The 23,323-nt window shown below is 34.2% G+C and overlaps 2 protein-coding genes and 1 non-coding gene across 3 annotated transcripts; all 3 read right to left on the bottom strand.

Annotated features, from left to right (window-relative positions):
• Positions 1 to 486: 486 nt before the first annotated feature.
• LOC133690099 (cation/H(+) antiporter 20) lies at positions 487 to 5,548 on the bottom strand. Its single transcript, XM_062110281.1, has 4 exons — positions 5,222 to 5,548; positions 4,110 to 5,135; positions 1,142 to 2,074; positions 487 to 1,041 (listed from the first exon to the last, which is right to left on the bottom strand). Exons 1-4 carry the CDS (start codon positions 5,402 to 5,404, stop codon positions 652 to 654), a joined length of 2,532 nt encoding a protein of 843 aa, XP_061966265.1. The 5' UTR covers positions 5,405 to 5,548; the 3' UTR covers positions 487 to 651.
• Positions 5,549 to 8,039: 2,491 nt separating this feature from the next.
• LOC133690388 (U1 spliceosomal RNA) lies at positions 8,040 to 8,199 on the bottom strand. Its single transcript, XR_009841422.1, has one exon. It is a non-coding gene; the product is annotated as a U1 spliceosomal RNA (small nuclear RNA).
• Positions 8,200 to 14,349: 6,150 nt separating this feature from the next.
• LOC133689815 (uncharacterized) lies at positions 14,350 to 22,933 on the bottom strand. The gene is made up of 16 exons (XM_062109872.1): positions 22,743 to 22,933; positions 22,618 to 22,659; positions 21,823 to 22,207; positions 21,482 to 21,575; positions 20,792 to 20,978; positions 20,441 to 20,696; positions 19,638 to 19,853; positions 19,476 to 19,562; positions 19,267 to 19,401; positions 17,818 to 17,931; positions 17,444 to 17,691; positions 17,273 to 17,353; positions 16,750 to 16,981; positions 16,279 to 16,377; positions 16,007 to 16,192; positions 14,350 to 14,823 (listed from the first exon to the last, which is right to left on the bottom strand). The coding sequence occupies exons 3-16, from the start codon at positions 22,165 to 22,167 to the stop codon at positions 14,722 to 14,724; spliced, it is 2,382 nt and encodes a 793-aa protein (XP_061965856.1). The 5' UTR covers positions 22,168 to 22,207; positions 22,618 to 22,659; positions 22,743 to 22,933; the 3' UTR covers positions 14,350 to 14,721.
• Between the last annotated feature and the right edge of the window lie 390 nt (positions 22,934 to 23,323).

Raw genomic sequence — 23,323 nt, 5'->3', positions numbered from 1 at the left:
AAGCATATGTAGAGAGGATCCATGTGTTATGCTAGTAAAAAACTGTTCATGAGATGTAGAAGAAATTTTATGTTGGTCAACAGAGAAAGCTTAAACATATTCTTTGACAGAGTTTTAATACTGCTAATAATAGAAAAAGATTTTTTTATAAAAGCATGATAAGGATTTGCAAGAGAAAGATCGGTTTTAGAGATTTTTTTGTTATCATCTAAAATGCTAGCCTCATAAAGATAGTTAAGTTCAATAAAAATAGACTTTCAAATGAAAAAGAAAAGATAAAGATAAAAACTCAGAAGAGAAGAAGAAGGATAAGATGATGTTAATAACTTTTTTGAATCATTAAAATAAATATTTTTGAATCAATTTATATATTAATTAAATTTTAATTTCTTAAATATTAAAAATATTTAGGTAGAAGGCATGCAAATTTAAAAAGAGTACGTATATAAGATGGTTAATTATTTTTTTTCTATTTTGAAGTCAAAATAATTAAAAGCCATTGAGCAATCCAAATCCCATTATCATGATTGACTCCTTAATAATTATTTTTAATAGGGAAACATAGCAACAGCAACAGGATACAGATCTAAATAATTACAGCTCGCCAAATCTTACAATTGCACAGCAAATTATGTTCATTTCACCATAAGGTCACACAGCATCCTTTGTAATCTCTCCCACACTCCATGACTCGTCGGCTGACTTCTCGAGCTCGGTATGCACCACCTTCGACACTGGAGCCTCCTTTGCATGAGCTAAATCATGTTGTTGAATCACTAGCACTGAAGAGACCACACCGTGCCCTGATGAGGCCAATATGTCTCCAATAGGTCCCAACTCTGCATGCTCAGCTTGGCGGTATGCTAATTCTGCAACCATAGTTGATGGGAACCTGCCTTTGCCAACAAAAATAAGGTCATAATCCCCACTCCTTCCTATTGTTAACACTCCCTCAACAATGTTGCTTACAACATTCTCTGTGTACTCTACAGTCCCCTCCCACTTGCTCTTAAATTCAGTTATGGCAATCTCGTCCAGTTCCTGCTAAGTTCATCAGAAAATTAACAAAAAATAGAAAGAAATTTAAACGATCTTAATAAGACACACACACAGGGTAGGTCTGGAAGTTGAGAGGACATGCCTTTTCCTTCTCTGGGTTCATTATAGCAGTGGAGAAGCTGTAACTTTGTTCAGTGGAGAAGCTGTAACGTTCGGATGGTGAAAGCTGTAGCACAACATGGTTTTTTTCTTGCCCATCTATTTGGACGAATCTGACAATGGTAACTTTAACCACTGGGTGTTCTGCCATCCTACCACCCAACTCCAAGGCTTCACGATCATCAGGTCCACCAAAAAACATGATGCAGACCCTTTGGGTTATATTGGTATTAGCCTCTGAAATTTGAGACCCATTTCCAAATCCACGATCCACAAGCACTGCCACTGAACAAGGTGCATTTTTTAGCACCCTTTGATTCACCCCTCTCCATCCAAGGCCAACATTGTCCATGTTCTGATCACCCTCTCCCCTCAACTGTTTATGAAATGGCAAAATGATCAAAGTTACCTTCTTATTCTCTCCCACTTGGCAAATATCCTCATGCATGTTAGTCAAATTTGAGATTGATGTCATGGTGCGGACAGAAATTCGGCCCAGTTGGCTATTAGCCTGGAATGCCCCTGTGACTCGATCATTCCATTCACTAGACTGAGATTGATTAATAAATGGAAGTCCATTTTTACGGACCCTTTGGACCATGATGATTGATGATGATCGCTCAGTAAGCTCCACCAGATGCATGATATAGGGTTTGAGGTGGGATTTTTTAGTGCTCCTTATTGACTCAATGAGACTAACAAGTGGAGGTACATTTTCAGATCCATGAGCACAAGCAAGGATACGTAGCTCGTCCTTTGTGTCTTTTGTGGTGGTCAGGTCAACTAGCTTGCGGTGGGAGCTAGTGGAGGAGCCACCACGGGCGGGTCTGTAGATAGCCATGACGGTTGGGGTGGTGATGAAGGTGGTAAAGAGTGCCATGAGAACAAGGATTGCGAAGCTCTCATCATTAAGGACCTGTAGAAAAGAAAAATGACTGTATTAGAGATGAAATAACGCACCGGCGTGGGTTACATATGCTTAGTTTTTAAGTAGGAAAGACATTTTATTTTTATTTATTTATTTTTTGTTGAATAATATATAGTATTCTCATAATCAGTTTTTATATAGAAACTTGAAATGGATAAAATATAAATATCTATTTTTTATCAAAAAATAATGAATTGAGCATTGATAAAATAAAAACCTGACATATTAATACTCATTATAATCTCTAACAATAACATCTGTTATCAATTGTGAAAATAAGTTTATTATCAATTTTTATGAGAAACATTTCTACGTAATTTCCCGTACCTTGTTACTTTTTCATAATGAATGGTAATATATGTAAATAAAGAGATCATAAAATTTCACATATTAGATTTATGTTCTTAATGATTATATATTATAGAAAATAGTAAGCCGTGGTTAAATCACTATGCAAAATATACCGTGGACTAGGATATATGGAATCGTGGATTGCATCAATGTTATATTTTTTTCATTTCTAATTTTTTTTATTTCACTCTTATTGGAACAAATTAAAGGTCAAATTAAATAAATTTATTGAAAAAAAAAGTTTGAAAGAAAGGAAATTGAAGTGGAAAAAATTAAAAAAAAAATGATTGATAGTTTTAAAATTAGCAAGAAATTTTTGTCCCCCTACCTTATTTTCCTTATTTTTAGGTTTTTGGCTTGAGAAAGGAAATCAAGAGTTGTTAAATTTCAATGATAAAGAGAAAATGTCTCGATTAACACTGATTATGACATGAAAAATATTGATTTTAGTGTCAACAGGTTCAATTTAATGAGCGGAGTTTCACCTAGGTTTTCTTTTTTCTTGACTGAGATAGTAGATCTGAGCTTAAAAAGTTTTTTGGATTTAGTTTCACTTTGAATTTTTGGATTGATTGGGATCATAAACAGATTTAGGTTATCATAAGTATTTTGGCTAAAAATAAAATTTCAAAAATTTAGTTTTTGGGCATAAAAAGCTCTTGTCGTGATTTTTTAACAACCCTTTAGCTATAAAAAAAAAAAACTAGAGTTGTGCAAAACAAGTTATCAGTATCATTTGAAAAAAATAATTGGATACATGACATGTTATCCACCAAGGCAATTATAAATATAAAATGTGTCTGGGCTTACTTTTGAATTTGGGCCTTGAAATTGGTCTATTTAGACTTTACTCTTAAGCTTTTTTTTTAAAAAGGGCTTTCATTTAAAAAAAACTTATTTTAAATAAAATCAAATAATTTTTTTAAAAAAAATTATATATCAATTAAATTATTATTTTTATATTATGTTGGGATGGAATTTTTTTTGTCACTTCATTTTTTTAAAAAAGGTTAATTTCTTTTTAGTTTGCTTTATGTGGAGTTATTTTGGTTTTATAATCCATGTGGCAAATTTGACGGGTTAACCTAAGTTGACTTGAACTGTTTCCTTTTCAACTAAGCTTTGTATTTTTTTTATATGGTAATTTCATTCTCATAACTTGGGTGTGACATGTTTGGCATGTTTATTTAGATTTACTCGATTTACATTTTTATTTTATTTTTTAAAATTAAGTATATTTTAAATATATCACGGTTTCATTACTCAATTTATAAATTTTGTTGAGTTATCTAAGTTTATCTAGATTAATTTAATATATTATCATTTTAATTTTAATAGTAAAAAAAAAGTTCAGTGGGAAACAAAGAATAACACTCCCTTTTATTTTAATTTTTTGAGAGCAAGTGGTGCCCGATAATTCTATCGCCTTTTAAGAGTGCGCCTTTGGGTACCTTACTTTTCCTGAAGTGGCTGAAATAGTATGGTTCCGGATTCGATCTCGTTTTAGTTTCCTGAGGCGGCGAATCTTTCAATTAACTGAACAAAACAGAAGATTGTTTCTGTATCTAATGGGTTTACTTGTTCTAGTTTCTAAGCCCTAAAATAACTTTCCGAGAAAACTTGAATGCTAGCTTGAAACTACTGGAAAGTGGAAATCAGTCAATTAACTCACCCTTTTCTCCTTGCCAATGTCAAGGACGATGAGTTCCACCAATCCTTTGGTGTTCATCAGCACACCAAGCGTCAAAGACTCTCTTGCTGGAATCATAAACATCATCGCCACTAAAAAGGTGCCAATAATCTTCCCTGCACAAGCTGTAGTTATAACCAGCACCAAAAGCCCCCAGGACCTTCCATTACGAATTGTAGCCACATCAGTCTTCAAACCACTAGAAGCGAAGTAAAGTGGGAGAAGCAAACCCGAAACAAAATCCTCAATCCTCTCTATCAGTCTCTCTGCAAACACACCTCCTTTAGGGATAGTTAGTCCAAAAACAAAGGCACCAAAAATAGAATGAATTCCTATAAGGTCAGTAATGAATCCTGACACCAGAACCCCGGTCAATGTGAAGCATATATAAGCTTCATCTACCATATTATTTTTCGAGGAGCATCTGCGGGCAATCCATTTCATAGCAGGTCGGATCACAGTTAACATGATTGCAACAAAGGCACCACCCGAAATAAGAACCCATATTGATATCAAGGGACTTTTGTGCTCACCATCTGCCCCATTGCCAGCTAAAGCAACTGCCAAGGCTAGCAAGATCCAAGCCGTGACATCATTAAATGCTGCAGCAGCCATTGCAGTCTCCCCTACTTGAGTTGTTAGTAGCTTGAGCTCTGCAAGAATGCGAGATAAAACAGGAAATGCTGTGATTGAAAGTGCTACCCCTATGAACAGCAAGAACTGAGTATAACCAACTCGGTCTTCTCCTTCAATTGTTTTTCTAAGGACAAATGCTACAGCTACGCCAAAGACAAATGGAAGTGATATTCCTGCTACTGCTATGCCAAAAGCACGCTTACCGCTCTTTCGAATTGAGGATAAATCAAGCTCTAGACCTACCAGGAAAAGAAAGAAAAGAAGACCAACACTTGCTACAGATTCGAGTATCGGTGTGCTCCATTTCGGGAAAATCCAGTTCAAGTACTCTTTGTTTCGTCCGATAGCTGATGGTCCAAGCAGAATCCCACCCTGAAAATATAAATTTGAACATCATCAATGCATGGTCAATAACATAAAATCACAGATGTATGATTCTAAAGAATTTAGTAGCTCACAGCTATTTCAGCAATGACTTTGGGTTGGCGGAGGGGCTTGAGAAGGAAGGCAAGAAGACGGCTAACCACTAGGATTAAGGTAGTCTGAACTATTAGTAATGGGAAGGCATGGTCCAGGGGATTATCACCTTGCCAGGCTCCATTTGATGATGTTCTGATGGAAGTTATGTTGATTACTGGCATGGTTGTCGATGGACTTGTATATATTCTACTAATTTATAACTCTATGCTAAACTATTTAATTTATAATTCTCATCAAGAAGAAGTTGAGTTGAGTGTAATTGTGGAGACAAGAAGAGAGTGAGTGGTATAGAGAAGTTGTTGCAATTTATAGAGTGAGAAGTATCCTTTCTCAAGGAGCAAATTCTACAGAACTTTCGGGAATATTTTAAAGAAATTGCCTTGGCTATTACCAATGATTAAAGAGATTCGTCATTGCATATTCGATATTTCTCGAAACAATTACCTTTGTTGTTTTTCCCTTTTGATTAGGGTTAACTAGATTGATGCCCGTATTATATTGTAGGCTAGCCTATTTTTTTTTTAAGTAAAAAAATAATAAGATAATACAAGCATTTCTAAAAAAATAAAAAGTAAAAATTGAGATTTGAATCATTAATTAACTCTACTGGGTTTAATGAATTCGGTCAATTTAATAATACAAAGTGTAAAAAATTCAACAACAATAAATAAATTAACTAAAAAAATAACAATAATGGACTTTTTTCCGCTAAAACAAAGTTATCCTCACGAAAAGAAATTAATTAAAATTATAAAGTTTAATCATCAAATAATTTAATATTAAAAAACAAAATAATCAAAATTATTTTGAAAATAAAAAATTCCAATAAAAATAACATAGCGGAATTTAAAATCAAATAAATATGAAAAACAAAACAGAAAAATATGAAGTTAATATTTTGTAAACTTGCTCAAACCAAGCCTAAGAATTTGCTTCGTTTCATTCTTTTCACCAATAGAATCTCATAAGTATCGATGTTTTCATCTCACCTTCTCTTAGCCACCAGCTCTTTTAATTACAACACTGATAATGCGAAGTATAAAATTCTATATGTAAGCACTATATATTATCTACCACACTTTTCGGCCAAAATGTTACTATGAATTGGAGAGAAGATTTTAATCATGATCGCAGAAAAGTTTCTACAGTGGAATTGATATTTGTCTTGATTGACAGCCAGAAAAAGAAGAAAGCAGGATAAGAAGCGATAGAATTTTGCTTAAAAGTATCTCAACAACTAGAATCAGAATTCGTACTTTATTATTGCTTATTTTTCTCTAATATGAAGTTTATAACTTTTTGAATAGAACAATAACCAACAGAAAAATCAGAATTCTAATAATATGAAATTTGAAATTAAACTACAAATAAAAAAATATATATAAAATTGACTCAAAACAATATCTTCGAAGTCTAATTTGATTGTCTTCTCCATCAATGATGACTACTACAGTTAACCAATCCTTTTATTAGATATTGTTTCTAACAATCGAATCGAAAGTTGTGGGCTTTCTCTTCCGAACTAGTTGTTTGATTTTTTTTTTTTAATTTAGTTCTATCCCTATTCCACGGATCCATGGAAAAATGTTTGGCCGGAGAAGGATCAAAATGAAACAATTTGAAACATCAAGAGCTCAATTGTGTTTAGCCAAAGATACAAGGAGCGGTACGATTAGTTGTTATTACAATGGAATAATATCAGATTTCTTTTGATGGATTCCAGTGTGATTTGATTACGGGAACAACAATAAAATTTTGGGCTTGATATGGAATCTAATCCACAAAAATGATGGATTCGATTCGGCGTTTGACTATGACTAGACCAGCAAGAGTTTATTGTTTGAATAGTTTGATCACTAGACCAGCAAGAGTTTATTGTTTGAATAGTTTGATCACTAGACCAGCAAGAGTTTTGGCTTGGTGTGGAATATCGTCCACTTATAAAGGAATCCGATTCGGCATGGATTGGTCTTGTCTCCATCGAGAAGCTTTTTTTCTCTCTTTTATTTATTTTCCCCCCCTCGAGAATCAAGTGGCTTAGTGTTTTGAAACCTTTTCAAGGAGTGTTTTTCAATAAATCCAGAAGGGGGAATCGATCCTGTTTTCGTGCATTTACAAATTTTGTTGTTTTTAGTGAGTTTCTCTCCTTTCTCAAATATATAGACTGAAAAATAAATAAAATAAATCTTTGTATCCAAATGAAAATCCTAAAAGTCCTCTAACTTTAAATTTCATCTTTCTACTGTAATTTAAAATTTTATATCATGGAATTATGTCACAAAATGCTTAAATAAAAAGAAAAAAAACATAAGGATGGTATTTTAAAAAAATTACATTATTAGACAAAAATAAAAAAGATAATGAATATTCGTAGAGAAAAACCCAATTCTTTTAGTATACTTGTTAATGTTTTTTCTCTCTTTATATCTATTTACAACTTGACACAAAGAGTGGAGTTTGAGAGAGAGTACTATCTACTAAATCTAAAACTAAAATAAATCCTCTAGAAATATTAAAAAACAGCGCGCGCATATATATATATATATATATATATATATATATATATATATATATATATATATATATTTTGTTGTCCTGTCGAAGCAGATATATAATCTGGAAAGTACAATATTGAAATTATTGAAGTGATGACAAGATTTTCACGAATGTAAAGGTAAAGTTACTATAGTTAAGCTTCAGAGGCATAAAATAGAATCAGAAGGACTTTTTCTACAATATTATAATGAGAGCAAGGCAATTGAGCAAACACGTGAAAATAGTTAAAACTTATTTAGACAGGGGCCGCGGCTAGCGCAGGCCCCCTCTACCACAAATTTTGACGTACACTCTCCCACTTGGGGAGATGTTAAACTGGTGCACCCGCTGAGTGCAATGCGAGCCACCAGCCTAGGCCTGAGCCTTGTTGATCGCCCAAAGACCCCGTCCAGGTAAGTATGTTGTAACGTCGCCCGTCCATTCTATTTTATACGCTTTTCGTCCTGTCTTTGCTGCTTTCTTTCCGATGTGGGATACGAACAACAAACTTTATCCTGTTCTTTATACGCGTGTAAGGTGCCAAAGATAAATAAATTAATCGTATGTAATTGTTTTTTGGTTTATAAAGGAGTTGAAGAGGAAAGCAAGCAGTTAAGGAGTGTTTGACACAATTTATATTTTATATATATATATTTTTTAAAAGTATTTTTGGATTGAAAAAATATTAAATTAATATGTTAGTATTTGTTTTTGATAATTTTAATGTATTTATATAAAAAATCAAAAAAAATTATTTTAATATATTTGTAAGTAAAAACCTATTTTAAAAAATACCTTGCACTATAATTCAAACTTTTTAAATCTCTAAATCCCAAGAGACTTGGCTGAATCAACGTAATGATGTATTGATTTAGAATTTGCTTGAGGCTAGATGGGTGAAAAAAACTTATTTTTTCACTAAAAAGATGTTGTTTTATTTTTAAAAACCCTCGTCTATGTTGTAATGGCTTTTCTTGCTATAACTTTGAGTTCTCTAAATTAAGTTGTAATTAATAGTATGTAATTATTTGACGACGTTTAAAGTTGAATGAATACAATTTGAATTTTTATGCCACGGGAGAATATGATTGACATGTAAAGTTCATTTTTTTCTAAGAGCAAGATGTGGTTTCTTTGCGCTCCGATGCATTAAATGTTGGATGGTATGAATTACGTTCAACTGCAATTAAAGGTATGAGAATTCGTTAGGCAGCCAATTCAATTCGTTGGTGTTAACCAAAATCCTTGCTTTCCTAAGAAACTACTATTTGGTTTCATAAGCATATCTATAGCCACTGTTTCCTTGGCACTTGCTAAGTTGCTGCACAAGTGGGAGAGGGGATTGCAAGAATACCATGCTCCGAGAAAGCATCTTTAATTCGGTAAAAAAAGAAGAAGTGGGAAGCATTTTAATAGAGTGAATCCAAGCTGGGACTTAGTTGCTCACACCAAGATTGGAGGGTGGTTTAGGCTTCAGAATTTTTTTTTTTAAAGGAATGGAACTCAGTCTGTGTTGGCAATGGTTCTTTAAGGGAGCTCAGAATTCCAAATGACCGTAGTTGGAAAGGGAAGAAAGTTCTAAAACTGGGGTCTGATTTAGGACTGCATATGTGGAGCACAGGTAGGGGAAAGGAAAAAAAACATTTGTTTATGGCGGAATCATTGGCAGGCTAAGGAGACCTGGAAGGAGGATCACCAATGAATCTGGCTTGATTTATACTGCAAAAGTTCAGGTCCTTGGACAGATTGAGATGGCCAAGCCAAGGTCAGATGACATGATGAGCATTCAAATCGCTGTTTGCAATAGCGAGGATTCTGTAATATGGAATCCATCCAACCAGCCATCCTTCCTATCTTATGCATCAGAATCATTAGTTACACGGTGGCATTCAAATCTCATTGTTACATTGTCAAAGACCTTGAGCTTTTGAAGGCAAAGCCATCACCTTAGAGACTTCACGCCACGTTATAACAACGAAAGCGACCACCACATCCAGAACTGAAAACTGACTCCATGTATCTTACGCAGTTGGTTCTTTATAAAACTTGTGCTTATCTCAAAAGATTTCATGCTTAGAGTAGGAAGAACCAGAAGAAAAACCACTTCGGCACTTTGTTAGTACAGGGTACAGGATAATAGTTTCTTAAGGACCCAAAGAGTTGATATCCCACATCGGGAAGAGAAAACCGAAGGCGGGACGAAATTCATATATATTACAATGGGTGGGCCCCAATATTTTCTCAGACTGCGCCTTCGGGCAATCAAGGCCCAGGCCTACTCTATTAGCCTGCAGGCGCCCAAGCGGGAGAGTGTCCGTCAAGATTTGTGGTTTCGGGGCCCGGGCTCCCTGTTTGCTTTGGGATAGCTTTTATTTTTTAAATTAATAATTTTTTGATGTAAAAAAAATACAAAAATATCATTTTGTTTGAAAAGCATTTTTAAAATGCGTGTACATGCTTATAGTTGATCTAGATGAATGGCCTGCACTTCACTGTGGACTGCATCCTAACTAATCGATGATATTCTGTAAATGAGAAAATCAACACAGATTTAGTAAATACATATAGAAGCAAAATTTTAAATTAAAGTAAAGTGGAGTGAAAATGCATGTTTTTCCTGTAAAGAAATTGTCAAATTTGCAGCAACCTGTTATAAAAAGAAAAACAAATAAACAGCAACAATCCAAAATAATGTAGTGAAAATCGTATTCAACATTGTTTTGGCAAATTTTTTTTGATAAAAACATGATTGTCTTAGCCATTTTGCACCCTATTTTTCCAGCAATGCAAAAGAGAAGAACAACATGGAGAAAAAGCTAGCAGAAACAGTTAAATATGCAAAAACCTGTTGTAGAAAGAAAAAGAAATAAATAGCAACAAACAATCTCAGTCTCTTATTCTTTTCTTCTTAATTTCAGATCTTTCCAAATCATCTCTTATGAAACTCAATGCAACCATTTTTTTTTTTTTGATAACCCGAGGTGTCCGGGCCAGTTTACACGCACCACAACTAATCTCCGGATCCACTAAACACCTTGCAAGTCTCTAAGGGATGACAGGCGTGCACGTTAGGGCTCGAACCCAGGTGACAGAGGCAAGGAAACCTTGCCTCTGCCGATGGGCTACAAGCCCTGGTGCTCAATGCAACCATTTGATATGGCAAGTAGCTTCTCAAACATTCTGACAGCATTAAGGCCAGATTTTTTTATTTGTGATTTCTTTCAATCATGAGCTCGAGTTATTGGCAATAAGGAAAATTTGTTTTAGTTCATGCCTTCAAGAGCTCAGGGATATTATTCAAGATTCTGCGAAAGATTTTCTTTCCCTTCAATACTGAATTCTTCAACAATTGGAACAATCATTGGAATAATGTTTGTCAGGAATTTGAGAGAGATTGAGGGTAAATACTTTGATGATCTTTTAGCTGTAACCATGAAGAAGATTTTATTAGTCGCTCCACTTGTTCAAGACCCTATTACAGAAGATGATAAAAAATCAGAAAGTACCAGCCTCATTCTTTTGTTATTAATTACAGATTCGAACAAAAAGACAACAAAGATTTTCAAATATTAACAACTAAGAAACTCTAAATTCCACCATGATGTGATTGAGCAAAAATAAATAAATTAAGCAGTGAAAGATGAGGAGCTCTAAATCCCAGTTGATTCAAATAAATGCAAAAAAAAAATTAAATTAAATTTAGCTAATTTCTCCTAGTTTCTTATTTATTTCATTCTACTGAAGAAATTGACGATTCATTGAAAATAAAAAAGACCCAAAAATCCCTTATTAAGAAAAAAAATTATTCAATACAAAAACTTAATCAATCAAACAAATAAAATTAATCTTTCAATGCCATAAGAAAAAAAAAAGACATGTTAAGCCTCTAGCATTCAAGATCAACCTCCGACTCGAGATAATGGTCAATGAACATTTATTTGTCCACCTAAGTGTTTCCCTAACTCATATTCTCTGATGTAAAAAGGCTAAGGCTTGTTGTATTTGTTTATTCACCATGAGTTTTTGCTCTCCAAAAACCAAAAATAGAGGGCAGGAAAGAGAGGAGACAAAGTTGAAAAAATAATCATGGTAGACATCCATAAACTCTTTTCAAACAACAGAAGTTAAGAAAAAACAAAAGAGATGAAAGTTAAAAAAACAAATAAGAAAACCTGCGAGAAAAAAAAGCTTTAGAATCAAAAACACTATTAGAATCCAGAGTAAAAGTAGAGTAGATATACAGTATCTTCATGAGCTCTTTTAGTTTTTTATATAATTTATGATTTTGAACATAAAACTCTTTTCTAGGTACCACAGTAATTTTGGAATTTATTTTTACAATACAGAAAAGGCATCTGCCAAAAATATGCTAAAGGATTAAAACACGTTTAGTTTTCAGTCAGAAAGTCTTTTATCGACGATAAAACTTTATATTTTCAGCATTTTAGTTGGATCTTGAGTCGAGTATATGCTGCAGAGGAGTTGAGAAAAGTTCTCTGACCAGTAATAATTCCATTCAAGGATCGATGTGTTCCTAAAAAGAGTCAACATTTTGTAGGTGCTTAATTTAGTTCCGAGCAATAGAAATTCATAGGACATCCATCCACTGTGATTTTGGGAGCAAAGACTTTACGATGATTCCCACTAGAGGGAAAAGATTTTCATGGCAGATAGATTTATCTTGCCAAGCATTTCAACTGATACACTAGCTTCGAGGGATCACTAGATAACCTAAAAGTTCTTTGCCACACAAACTCGATCAAAGGTACAATTTTTTAAGGTGCTTGCAGAAAGATGAAACATGTTCCCTAAAATACCCAACTAGAATTTGGACATCTTCTAAAGATAAGGATTGGAGATTAGAGAACCTGAATGGAGAGGGCAATTTAAGATTGCCTCCATACAAATGTTGCTCAATGGTGTTTTTTTGCGTAAGCAAGAGGGATGAAGTCTCAAGTTCAAGCCTCACCTTTATTATTAAATCTACTTAAATTGGAACACACTAAAACAAATGCATCTTCAATTCCATCAATGAAAGAGATGGAGCTGTAGGATGAAAACTCCATCATTACAGAATGTGAATTCCCACAAAGCAGCTCCACCCTCCATTCCTCTACATTGTGCAACCAGGTAAGATGGAAGCCGTTGTTCTTCATTGAATTTGGATGTCTCAAATGGCCAACGAATATAAGTGGATCAAGTCTCTATTGCGTTGTAATGAACTGTCCTAAAGACTAATGCGTTCCAATCATTTCACGAAATTATAAACGTTTCGCCTATCAAAACTCAAGAAGGAATTGATCTGCATTTGATCCTAAATTACTAACTGCTTAACTTTTGGCCTAATTCAGCTTTTTTTTTGTGATTGTCAATTTGATCTCTTAAAACAAGCCGATGAACAAAAAAAAATTATTTGTTAACACCAATTTTATTTATAAAAAAATTATTTTTAATGTCAGAAGATTTTATTAGATGAGAAAAGTTTTATTTGAGAGTTCTTTAGCTTTCCCTTGCACGAGATGGTAAATATTAGTTCAAAAGGTTTTTTAAAATCAGGTTTTTTGGGTTTTTATTTGTTTTAAGAGAGGGTTATTTAAACCTATTAATGGGTTTATTTAGGTTTTTATAATGATTTTAGATGTTTTTAGATAAAAAAAAGTTAAAAAATAATTTTTTAGATATAAAATATCCTCTCCTTGATTTTTCAATGACCATTTAGTCGTTAGTTTCTATTAATATATAGATGATGTGTCGAATATGTTTTTTTTTAATTTAAAAAACAGGTATTCCACCATCTAATACTAAAAAAAAGCTTAGCATACAGGACATGTCTTTTTTTAATGGTACAATCACAAGCCCACCCACCTAGCTTGTTGTTTTATTTAGTTTTTTATAATACATTTTCACTCCCATAAACTTAAAAAAAAATCATTTTATTATTTCATATTTGAATGCCTCTTTTGTTATTTATTTAGCTTTTAAAAAGACCTCTTTTTATTATTTAGCTTTTAAAAAAATAGATCTTTTTTTAGAGGAATGTCTCTTTTGTTATTTAGTTTAAAAAAATTATCACTTTTTATTATTTATCTTAAAAAATTAGATCTCTTTTTTATTTTTTTAGTCTCAAGCATCTATCCTATTTATTATTAAAAAAAAATTATTGTTTGATGCAAAAAGAGAGCAACACACTTGGTTATCATACAATTTAATAAAGAATAATTTTATAAATAAAAAGTTATTAAATCCATTGAGTTGCATGTCCTGAATTGTGATTTTATTAGATTATCTCAGTTTCACTTTAATCTCTTGTTAGGTTCTTTCTTTAATTTTTTTTTAATTTTATCTATCAATATTAAATTAATTAAAAATTAAATTTTATAATTTATTTTAGTTTGTTTTTTATAGATTTATTATAATTTTATAACTCGAATAATAAATTAAATAATTAACTTAAATTAACTTAAATCGATCTAGTTTATTATTGGTATTTAAAAAAAAATTATCTATGTCACTATCACATATGCCAAGTTTTTAATTTATGATCAGAATTTTTTTTCTCCCGACAAATACATTAGCAATGCTGAACTTTCTTTTAGTACTAAATATATACAGCGTGTACCAATGATCTTGTAATCATAAGATATAGAGTCATAGACAACGCAGAAATCATTAATGACGATAGAAATCTAGCTAACTGCTCTACCATGTTTTTTGGGCATTAAGAATTTTGTTTCCCATCTTCACAAATAAATCTAAAAAAAATGTATTCTCTGTCTACCTGTTTGTGTTAGCAATCTAGCCAGACAGCAGCATGTGGATCAGAATATTTGGCTATCAGGATAGGATAACACTGTTTGCCTTGATTTTCAGCAAGGTTCAGAAGCCGTCATTCAGGCTTCGCTGCACGTCAGGGATCTGCCAGCAGCTATAGGTGTATAGCTATTCAGGATGTTCTCATTAAACATTCTTGTGGCAAGCCAAAATCTTTCTTCTGAGAACCAAGCTGCCGCCTCCAAGGGTCATTGTGCAACTTATAGTGTAGAACCTTGTCAGGCCAATGATAGCATGTCAGTACCATTAACGAACGTGCAGAAATGCATGTACAAATGAACTAAAACTTTAATGCTGTATTTTGAAGGTTCAAATGCAAATTTGAACTCCAACGTGGAATACAAACTGCAGGACATGATCTCAATATCTGAAGTATGATTCATATCAAGTCAAGGGGCACTATCTTTTACCACAGGATCAGTCTTTCTAGCAAAAATCCTTCAAAACTGAGAACCTCTCTGCAAATAGGAAAGGTTTCCTGATATCTTATTTTTTGCTACCATTCACAAATGCTCCATTTATGAAGGAACCAAATTAAAGATGGGAAAATTAAAGGCAGAGTGTAGAATTAGGGTTTTTAACTGGCTTAATATCTATCATACCAAATAATCCCTTGCGGAAGCTTATAGAGACAATAATCATACATGACTTGATTTCAATGTACAGTTGCAACAGATTCTATCATAATTTTTTTCCAAGATTAACTGTATTCTTCAGTTTTTTCGATTGCACAACTCTCTTCCTAGCTTTTATCAAGTTTCAGCTTCTCACTTGCATACATAAAGTTGATGAATTGATTTTTTTTCCTGGCCTGCCCTATCAGATGAAACTTCTTAATTATCGAACTACTTGCTTTCCCTAGTGAAAATGTGATGTGAGCATTCTATCAAATTCCTTTTGCGAAAACCACAACCGAGGAAATATACTATTATCCTGGAAAGAGATTCGTATATGAAATTCTTTACTTGTCTTTCAACTAAGATCATTTTCTTATTTCTTGAAGATTGATATCAATTCCAACCGTTGGTCTTGATACCGAAAGGCATCGGTCTCAAATGTCAGAGTGTGGTTGCGGTTGCTTTTCATTCCAAAACACATTAAAATAATGTTTTTTTATTTTTTTAAAATTATTTTTAACATCAACATATCAAAATGATATGAAAATATCAAAAACATATTAATTTAAAGTAAAATAAAAAATTTTCAAATTTTTTCAAAAACGCTTTTGAAATGCAATGTCAAACAAGGGAGTCTCATATCGGCAAATGCAAGGAGAGGATTGCAGCATCAGAGATTTAAGTTAACTGAGAATAAGAATTTAATGGGAGGGTCGAATCCTGCTGTGCAGCCAAATAATTTTAAATAGCCCTATATTCAGCATAAACAAAAGCATATACCTGTACAAAGGTGGCAAAGACATCATCTTCTGTCAATCGTAAGAATTCAACTGCCCAATCCTCCACGTAGCCAAAAGCAGTTTTTTGTCTCTCAGCTTCAAGCAACATAGAATCACGATACAAGAATCTCTGCCCGATTTTCTGGACGCTGGTCAACTTGTTTTCTATTTCTGTCTCATTGAATCCCTAGAGGAAGTGAGCACTAATGATTATCAGCTTTTAAGGTTCAGAGTAACCATTTCACAAAGAGATTCCTAAAACCAAAACAGTACCTGAAGGATCTTTATCAAATTTGGAATCTCGTCTTCCAGAATTCTGACAGCAAAGCTTTCATAGTTGAGCACATTTTCATATGGCAGGTATATCCCATCCTAGGAACAGGGAAACAAGATGGAACAAACTAGAAATAAGTTGCTACCGTTGACCGTCAGTGTCTGCAACAAATAAATTAAAAACTTCCTAGAAATGCTAGTAGGAAGGTTTCACACTATATCACCTACTGATACTGTAAGCCAGCTCGAGATCCTAGCCACACAGCTTTGAAAGAAAATAAAAAAAATAAACAAATTTGAAAAAGCTACTGTTCTACTGGGGCTGAGCATAAAATGGCCCCATCTGCAATTTTGACATACGACTAGAAGCTTCAAGGTGCTTACCTGAGCCATGAACAGCCAAGTAGCTTGCTGCTTGTATGCTAAATCAAACATATTCTCTACATTTTCAGGATATGCAGAACTACCTACCTGAATGACAACTGGAATGCACCCTTGCAAAATGCTATCTTCCATACGACCACTCCAACCATCTCCAGGCATTACTCCACAGAAAACAGAACTGGCTAAATCCTCATGGTAGCTTTCAGAGCGCAATGGGCTCACAATCACATTTTCAGCATGTTGTTTCCCAAGATTACCATCCTTGTTAGGGGTTGATCCAAACTCCTCTGCAAGTTTCTGTCTGATACCCATGCTATACCTGCACAATTACAACCGGCAAACTATAAGATCTGCTGAAAATTTTGTAGCATAATAGAAGGAAGGAGTTATTCCGTAAACTGGAAAAAGAACCAGACAAAGACAGCTAATTATTTATTTAGTATGAAGGAGACAGCTGATCATTTTATTGAGAATGAGACAGGATACAACTAGTAGAGGTAGCCAAACCATGTGCCTCTGTGTGGCCTGTGACCTATGCATTTCTATTTGAAAACAATTTGCCTTTTTCAATAAATTGCAAACAGCTATTGAGTATTACAGTTTTACTTACAAAGCTTCTGGTCTTCCATTCAGGTATGCTGGTCCAAGATTTCCATTGAAATAGAATAGTGTCTTCCGCTTTTCAAGAGGCCTGAGACAAATACATAATATTTTCACCTTTACTTGCATGAATTTGGAATTTATCTCACAGTTCAGCCAGAAAATTCAATGAGAAATGTACCTGGCCCACAGTTTGGTGCTCAGAGCATTGACATCAGGTCGCTTCCAGGCAGGAAGCACAAGATCTTTATCAGGATCAAAGCAAGGATGCTTGCCTCTTCTATCAGAAGAAATTTTATCCCAGTTGTCAGCCCAATAGGCTGTTGTGGAATGGTTATGCTTTGAATTTGTATTACCCCAGTGAACCACCATCATGCTATTCCATATCTCCTTTGGGGCATAGCAAGCACCTTCATCCCATGAAAAGGACTGCCTTCAGATATCAAGGTGGAATCATTAGCATAAACCCGGAAGTATTCTGTTGTATCGGGAAAAGGCAGTGAAAATAACTTTGTTCACTTGAAAAGTGGAAAAAATTAAACTGTAAATCATTACCCATATATGGTCTCTTCCTGATGAGCGGTTCCAGAATGGATAATGCTCAACAATGTGATCGTATGCCTTCCTATAAAATTCTAGAGTGAGAGAGCTCCTCAAACCCAAATGTTGCTGAAATTAGAAAGCACATAACCATGAGGGCTCCGCATATGACAAGCAACACACTCACTTCAAATTGCACATGGTACACATATATGACGTTTTCATACATAGGAAAATATGCTGCTATTGATAGCTTGCACAATAAGCCCTGGGCTTGGTTAATGGACTGGGCTGGATGGGTACCAGAAAGTGTAGTTAGGGACAACAAGATCTCAGAGTTGAAGATGTATTCTCAAGGATTTCTTGACAAACATACCAGGAGGAGGAGGAGGATTACTGACCACTATAAAAAAATTCACATCTATGTATTCAGCTTAGTTCTTAATAATTGCTGAACTGACTGAATGAGTGATGTAAAGTTGGCTTGGGACTTATTACGTAACCATGTTTTGTAGTCAAACTTCCACATCGAGACTTGTTTCTGGATAAAACATATAGGAGTATTTTATTCCAACTTCTAAATATCCAACATAAAAGGAAATTTGAAGTTTCAAGAACAGGTGAGAGAATGAAACGCTCAAGTCATATGTGAAGCAGAAAGGAACTTAATAAAACAGTCACAAGAACATATTCTGCTCCAAGGACTTTAAGCAGTAAAAAGGCATCTGAAGCTAACACTGAGGCACTAGATAATGAGTCCACAAAATCAGAAGTAAGAGTGGCGAATTAGGTTCATGAGGAATTGGATGAATAAGCATATGTAGAGAGGACCCATGTGTTATGCTAGTAAAAAGGGAAAGCAAATGTATTGGTAGGATAAGAATAAAGTAGAACTGAGAACAAAGGATGGAGTATGCCAGAGTTACAATTAGAGAAATAAAAAATGGAAATTCTACTGAAGAGTTTATGTAAAACCTGTAATCCATATAGGAACACAAGAAGCACCAGAATATTATGATATACAGCCACGTCCATAACAAACAATGAAGTGCAGGGGAAAAGAAAAAGCAATATAGATTGATTTTTGTCCAAAGTTAGCTCATAATATCTCTATGAGACTCTAACAGAAAAATGGCTGGTTACATGGAGTTACCAAAAAGAGAGAACATATGCTACAATCTAATGATCATTTGCTTTCACTGACAAAACAAGTCTGAGTTCAAGATAACAGACAAAATGAATCAGCATCTGATGGCTTGGAAGTAAAGACTACTAGTTTGCAAGACTATTGCATACACATACGAGCATAATTCCATTTTATTTTAAAGATTAGCATAAGAACAGAATGTCTACAGGGAAATAAAAGAATATCCTTTCATTTCCCTTTTTTATGAAAACATAAGCATAAAAGATAGAATCGCATGCATCCATAACATATCCATATCCCAGATCTAGAAAGTATACCTCCATACTCAGGTGAGGTGCATCGTCAGCACGTGTAATGATGCAAGAATCAAGAACAGGTACAAAGAAAAAGTCAGCTTCTTCACCATTTAATGTTCGATATGGGCTAGCTAAAATACTTTCATAGAGTGCCATCTGTATGTGCATAGCTACAGCATTAGATACAATTCATGGTATAAGCCAAATTTCATTTTCAGTTCAAATAATACCTGGGCACCATACAACTGATCCGTCCAAATTGTTGCATTGTTATCATTATACAGCCTGTTTACACATTCGAACTTAAAATGCCGTCCCTACAGAACCAATTAATTGACAAACATAAGAAGTTTGCTCCTAGTTTCAAGAAACAAAAGAAATGCTATTCTTACCTCAAGAAGTAAACTGTTGAACTTTGGGGGTAAATCATAAATATATATAAGGGGCCTTTTCTTCTTGACCACTGCATTGAGATCAACAAGTTTCCCAGTGAGATGTGCATTGTCAGGAACATCAAGCTGAGCAGGTCGAAGCCACTGAGGCCACTCTCTTACAGATGATGTAACAGATGGGATACTGCAGTCTGTTCCATACCAACCATTGGCGCACTAGAAACACAATCTTGACACAATTAGATAGTAGGTTGCAAGAAAGACAAGGACACTTAAATTAGTTCAAAAAATATAATTTTCAGGGTAATGAAAATTAATCAAAAGAGAAGATTTTAGGGGAATTAGAAACAAAATAATGTTCTATCATTTCAGTAGGTTTTTTTATTGTATGCTAACCTCTCATCCACTTGAGCAACGGATCCCAAAAATCACCAAGAAAAATAGAATGTGTAATACTGCATATTTTTTAGTATTTGTTTATTTTTCCCCGAACAAATCACTGAATTAGTTTCTCATATTACCAAAATATTTACTATCACTATACAGGACAGGAATGTTCAAATGATTCATCGGTTTTGTGCAGTTCTCCATGACACAATTTCACATTCTTCGTGGGGGTAAAAAGGAAAAAGGAAAGGAGGGCAAAACCCCCTCCATGCATGAAAGGAAGCCCTTGTAAACACTCCAAATGTTATTTTGTTCACAAATTTTGCCTGTAAACATGGTTTTCATTTATTTCTTTCCCAGTGCAAATCAAATACCTGTGATTCTGGAATCATAATTAAAGAAAGAACAAACATTACCTGACAAAAACCACCACGGCAATGCCCATGTCCAGAGCATTGGTTAATACAAGAGCATTGCACAGGCACTTCACAGAACCGCCCTGACAAACAATCATATTTGCAGTCGCATTCCTCTTTGAATTTCACCTTGTTGGCATACCCTTCAGCTGGGTCCACATTACACCATCCTAGTTTGCTTTTGTTTGTCGTGTGTATGTCCAGGTCAGGTTTTGCCCAATCAACTTGTCTCGGGGCACCAAGTTCAGAAGGTAAGCTGATAAGAAATGTTGAGTCATGACTAAGAGGATTTGGAAATTGGAACAAATGATATGTCCAAAATATTCTTCCTTAGATTCTAACTGCACTCACCTCAGTTGAAACCCACAAGTCTCTGCTGCAGGACGATTTGGATATTTTGTACCTTCTCCACAAAAGCACATTGCTCTCGTTGGGTCACAATGAGCAGAGCAAATGGAGACAACCCATCGCCCATATGGTAGCTCTGGTGATTTAGGGTAGTTACATTCCAAGTGTAGCCTCTCAGAGCATCCTTCCCCTGAAACATCAGCACCAGAAACAATATCATTTGGAATATTCTTTATTGTTTGTTTTGTTATCCATGGTTAAATTCTAAAATTTTTGTAGTTTAAGTCACATAAAAACAGAGGCTTGGCCTTGCTATCAAAAAAGAACACAGCAAAGATCTGTCACAATTTGTAATTAACAGAGTTTTCCTGTATCTCTACTTGGAATCAGGATGGGGCAAAAGAACCGTCCATCTACCAATAGCAATGTGAAAAGGAAATGCCAAATCTAATCATCTGTATTTTCAAAATCAACTTCCAAGTAGCCATCTGACTTTTTCAATCCCACAGCTTCAACTTCCATGTACATTGTCAGTTCATTGAAAGAACAACCTAATGGTTCTTATAACAGGTATAACGAAAGGGGAATGACAACCTATTCTAGTTACTGGCATCATTTACTAAATGTGACGTGAATTGGGAAAAGGATGGAAGTATAAGAATTGCAAAAACAAAAAGGGAAAAAAAGGCTCACCACTAAATCCATGAAAACACCGACATTGACCAAGTTCATAGTTACAAACTCCTTGACCACTACAGTCATTTTTGCAGCTCCTGCCACTTATTGTCTGTGATCAAAGCAGATGACCATGTTAACTATCAGACTGAAATTTTAATTTGATATCAACATAAGCTTGTCTAAAAGATGAGAAAGAGCATGTCAACAAAAGCCTCATAAGCCGATAGAATTCACCAAGTCCTTTCTCTGAGTGTACAACAAGAATAAGCATTTCCCACAAGTACAAATAATGAATGGAGGTTAACAATCTCACAATCAGATTCAAATTAACAGTCATTAGTCACAACTATTATTACCTCAACAACACTGACTTCCTTAGTAACTGCATCACAGCCAGAAAGCCATCGTCCAATCTCAGCCTTCCATGGCGCATTACGATAAACCACTGCCCGATGCAAGTCAGCTGGAAACTTGTGCTCTAAATCTAAAACTGTCTGTAAATTTCCCGGGTCATGACCAGTCCTTCCATCCACTGATTCATTATTTGGGCCACAAGAATCCTGAACTTGCCGAACACTGAAGGGATCAAAAGAAGGCACCACGGGAAACAAGAATAGATGAACTACCGAAACTAATGCCACTATAGATGCAATTGTAGCCATCAAAGACCATGAACATTTCCATTTCGAAAGTGTAATCATTATCCCTGGCACCTCTCCAGCAACAAACACAAAACTACACCTGCAAATCAATCAATTTAAAATCAGCAATACAAAATTTCACAATTACAGTCACCAAGAGACGGGGAAAAAACCACAAGTTCCAGGAAAAGCATAAAATTTACAGCTAACAAATTTAAATTAAATTCATTACCATTAATAATTCACTACATACCAAACTCGGTGATTCAAGCGCGTGAATTAAAACTGAATAAACAAATTAATAATAATAAAAAAAATTCCAACAAAAAAAACAGCAGCATAGTGAACAAAAACGACACTGAATCTGAACACTAAACCCATAAAACGCTAGCACAAACTCACACTAGACAATCTCTAGCAAAAACTAAACAACTTTGTCAAAAAAAAAAAAAAATTACCGGTTGCAAATGTTGAACAAAACGGACATTCTAAAATTGAGCTAAAACTGACCTTTAATTGGATCGGAGATTGCAGTTTTTTAAGGAAAATGACCTGAAAAAAAACGAGAAATACGAAAATGAGAGGAATCGAATCATAAATGGGAGTAAATTAAGAGATTTGAGAAGAGAGTTTACCAGAATGTTGAGCAAGATTCCAAGTATTTAGAGCGGGAGTATATTAAGAGATTTGAGAAGAGAGTTTACCAGAATGTTGAGCAAGATTCCAAGTAATTAGAGAATTTAATAGATAATTTGGTTGTGATCGGCATTGTAATCGTTTATTAATTATTGAAAAATTACATGATTAGCAGAGCGAGAGGGGGGGAGGGGGGGGGGGGAGGGGTCAATGCAAAAGCCGCCAAGTCTCTTGTTGGAGTTTTGAACAAAAACTAATGTACATGGTAGGCAGTTGTTGTTACTGTTGCAGTTGTTGTATGTGTTTTTTTTTTGTGTTTTTTTAAAAAATATTTTTTTTTATTTTTTTATAAATGTATTTTTAATATTAAAATAATTCAAAATATTAAAAATAATAATTTTTCTCAAAAAAAAAACTCACCACAAAAACAAACTCACTTTTATACAATTGTTATGAGTTTTTAATTTCTTAAATTGTCTAGTGAGTAATATATTATGGGCTAATTATATTTTAACCAAAGATAATTTTTGTGTTTTATTTTTTGGTTTTCAACGTACGCTATGTACCAATCAATTTTTCA

Source organism: Populus nigra, chromosome 3 (assembly GCF_951802175.1).
Source record: "Populus nigra chromosome 3, ddPopNigr1.1, whole genome shotgun sequence".
NCBI classification, from domain to species: domain Eukaryota; kingdom Viridiplantae; phylum Streptophyta; class Magnoliopsida; order Malpighiales; family Salicaceae; genus Populus; species Populus nigra.
This window is presented reverse-complemented; position numbering and strand designations above follow the sequence as displayed.

Bases quoted from the DNA above. Each gene is read 5' to 3' on its own strand.
- LOC133690099 (XM_062110281.1), bottom strand. From the start codon at position 5,404: ATGCCAGTAATCAACATAACTTCCATCAGAACATCATCAAATGGAGCC. The intron at 2,075-4,109 runs GTGAGTTAATTG...TCTTTTCTACAG, and splicing joins ACATTGGCAAGGAGAAAAGG to GTCCTTAATGATGAGAGCTT. The intron at 1,042-1,141 runs GCATGTCCTCTC...TGAACTTAGCAG, and splicing joins TGAACCCAGAGAAGGAAAAG to GAACTGGACGAGATTGCCAT.
- LOC133689815 (XM_062109872.1), bottom strand. From the start codon at position 22,167: ATGATTACACTTTCGAAATGGAAATGTTCATGGTCTTTGATGGCTACA. The intron at 20,697-20,791 runs GTGAGTGCAGTT...ATTTCTTATCAG, and splicing joins ACTTGTGGGTTTCAACTGAG to CTTACCTTCTGAACTTGGTG. The intron at 19,563-19,637 runs GTAAGAATAGCA...TTGGTTCTGTAG, and splicing joins TCAACAGTTTACTTCTTGAG to GGACGGCATTTTAAGTTCGA.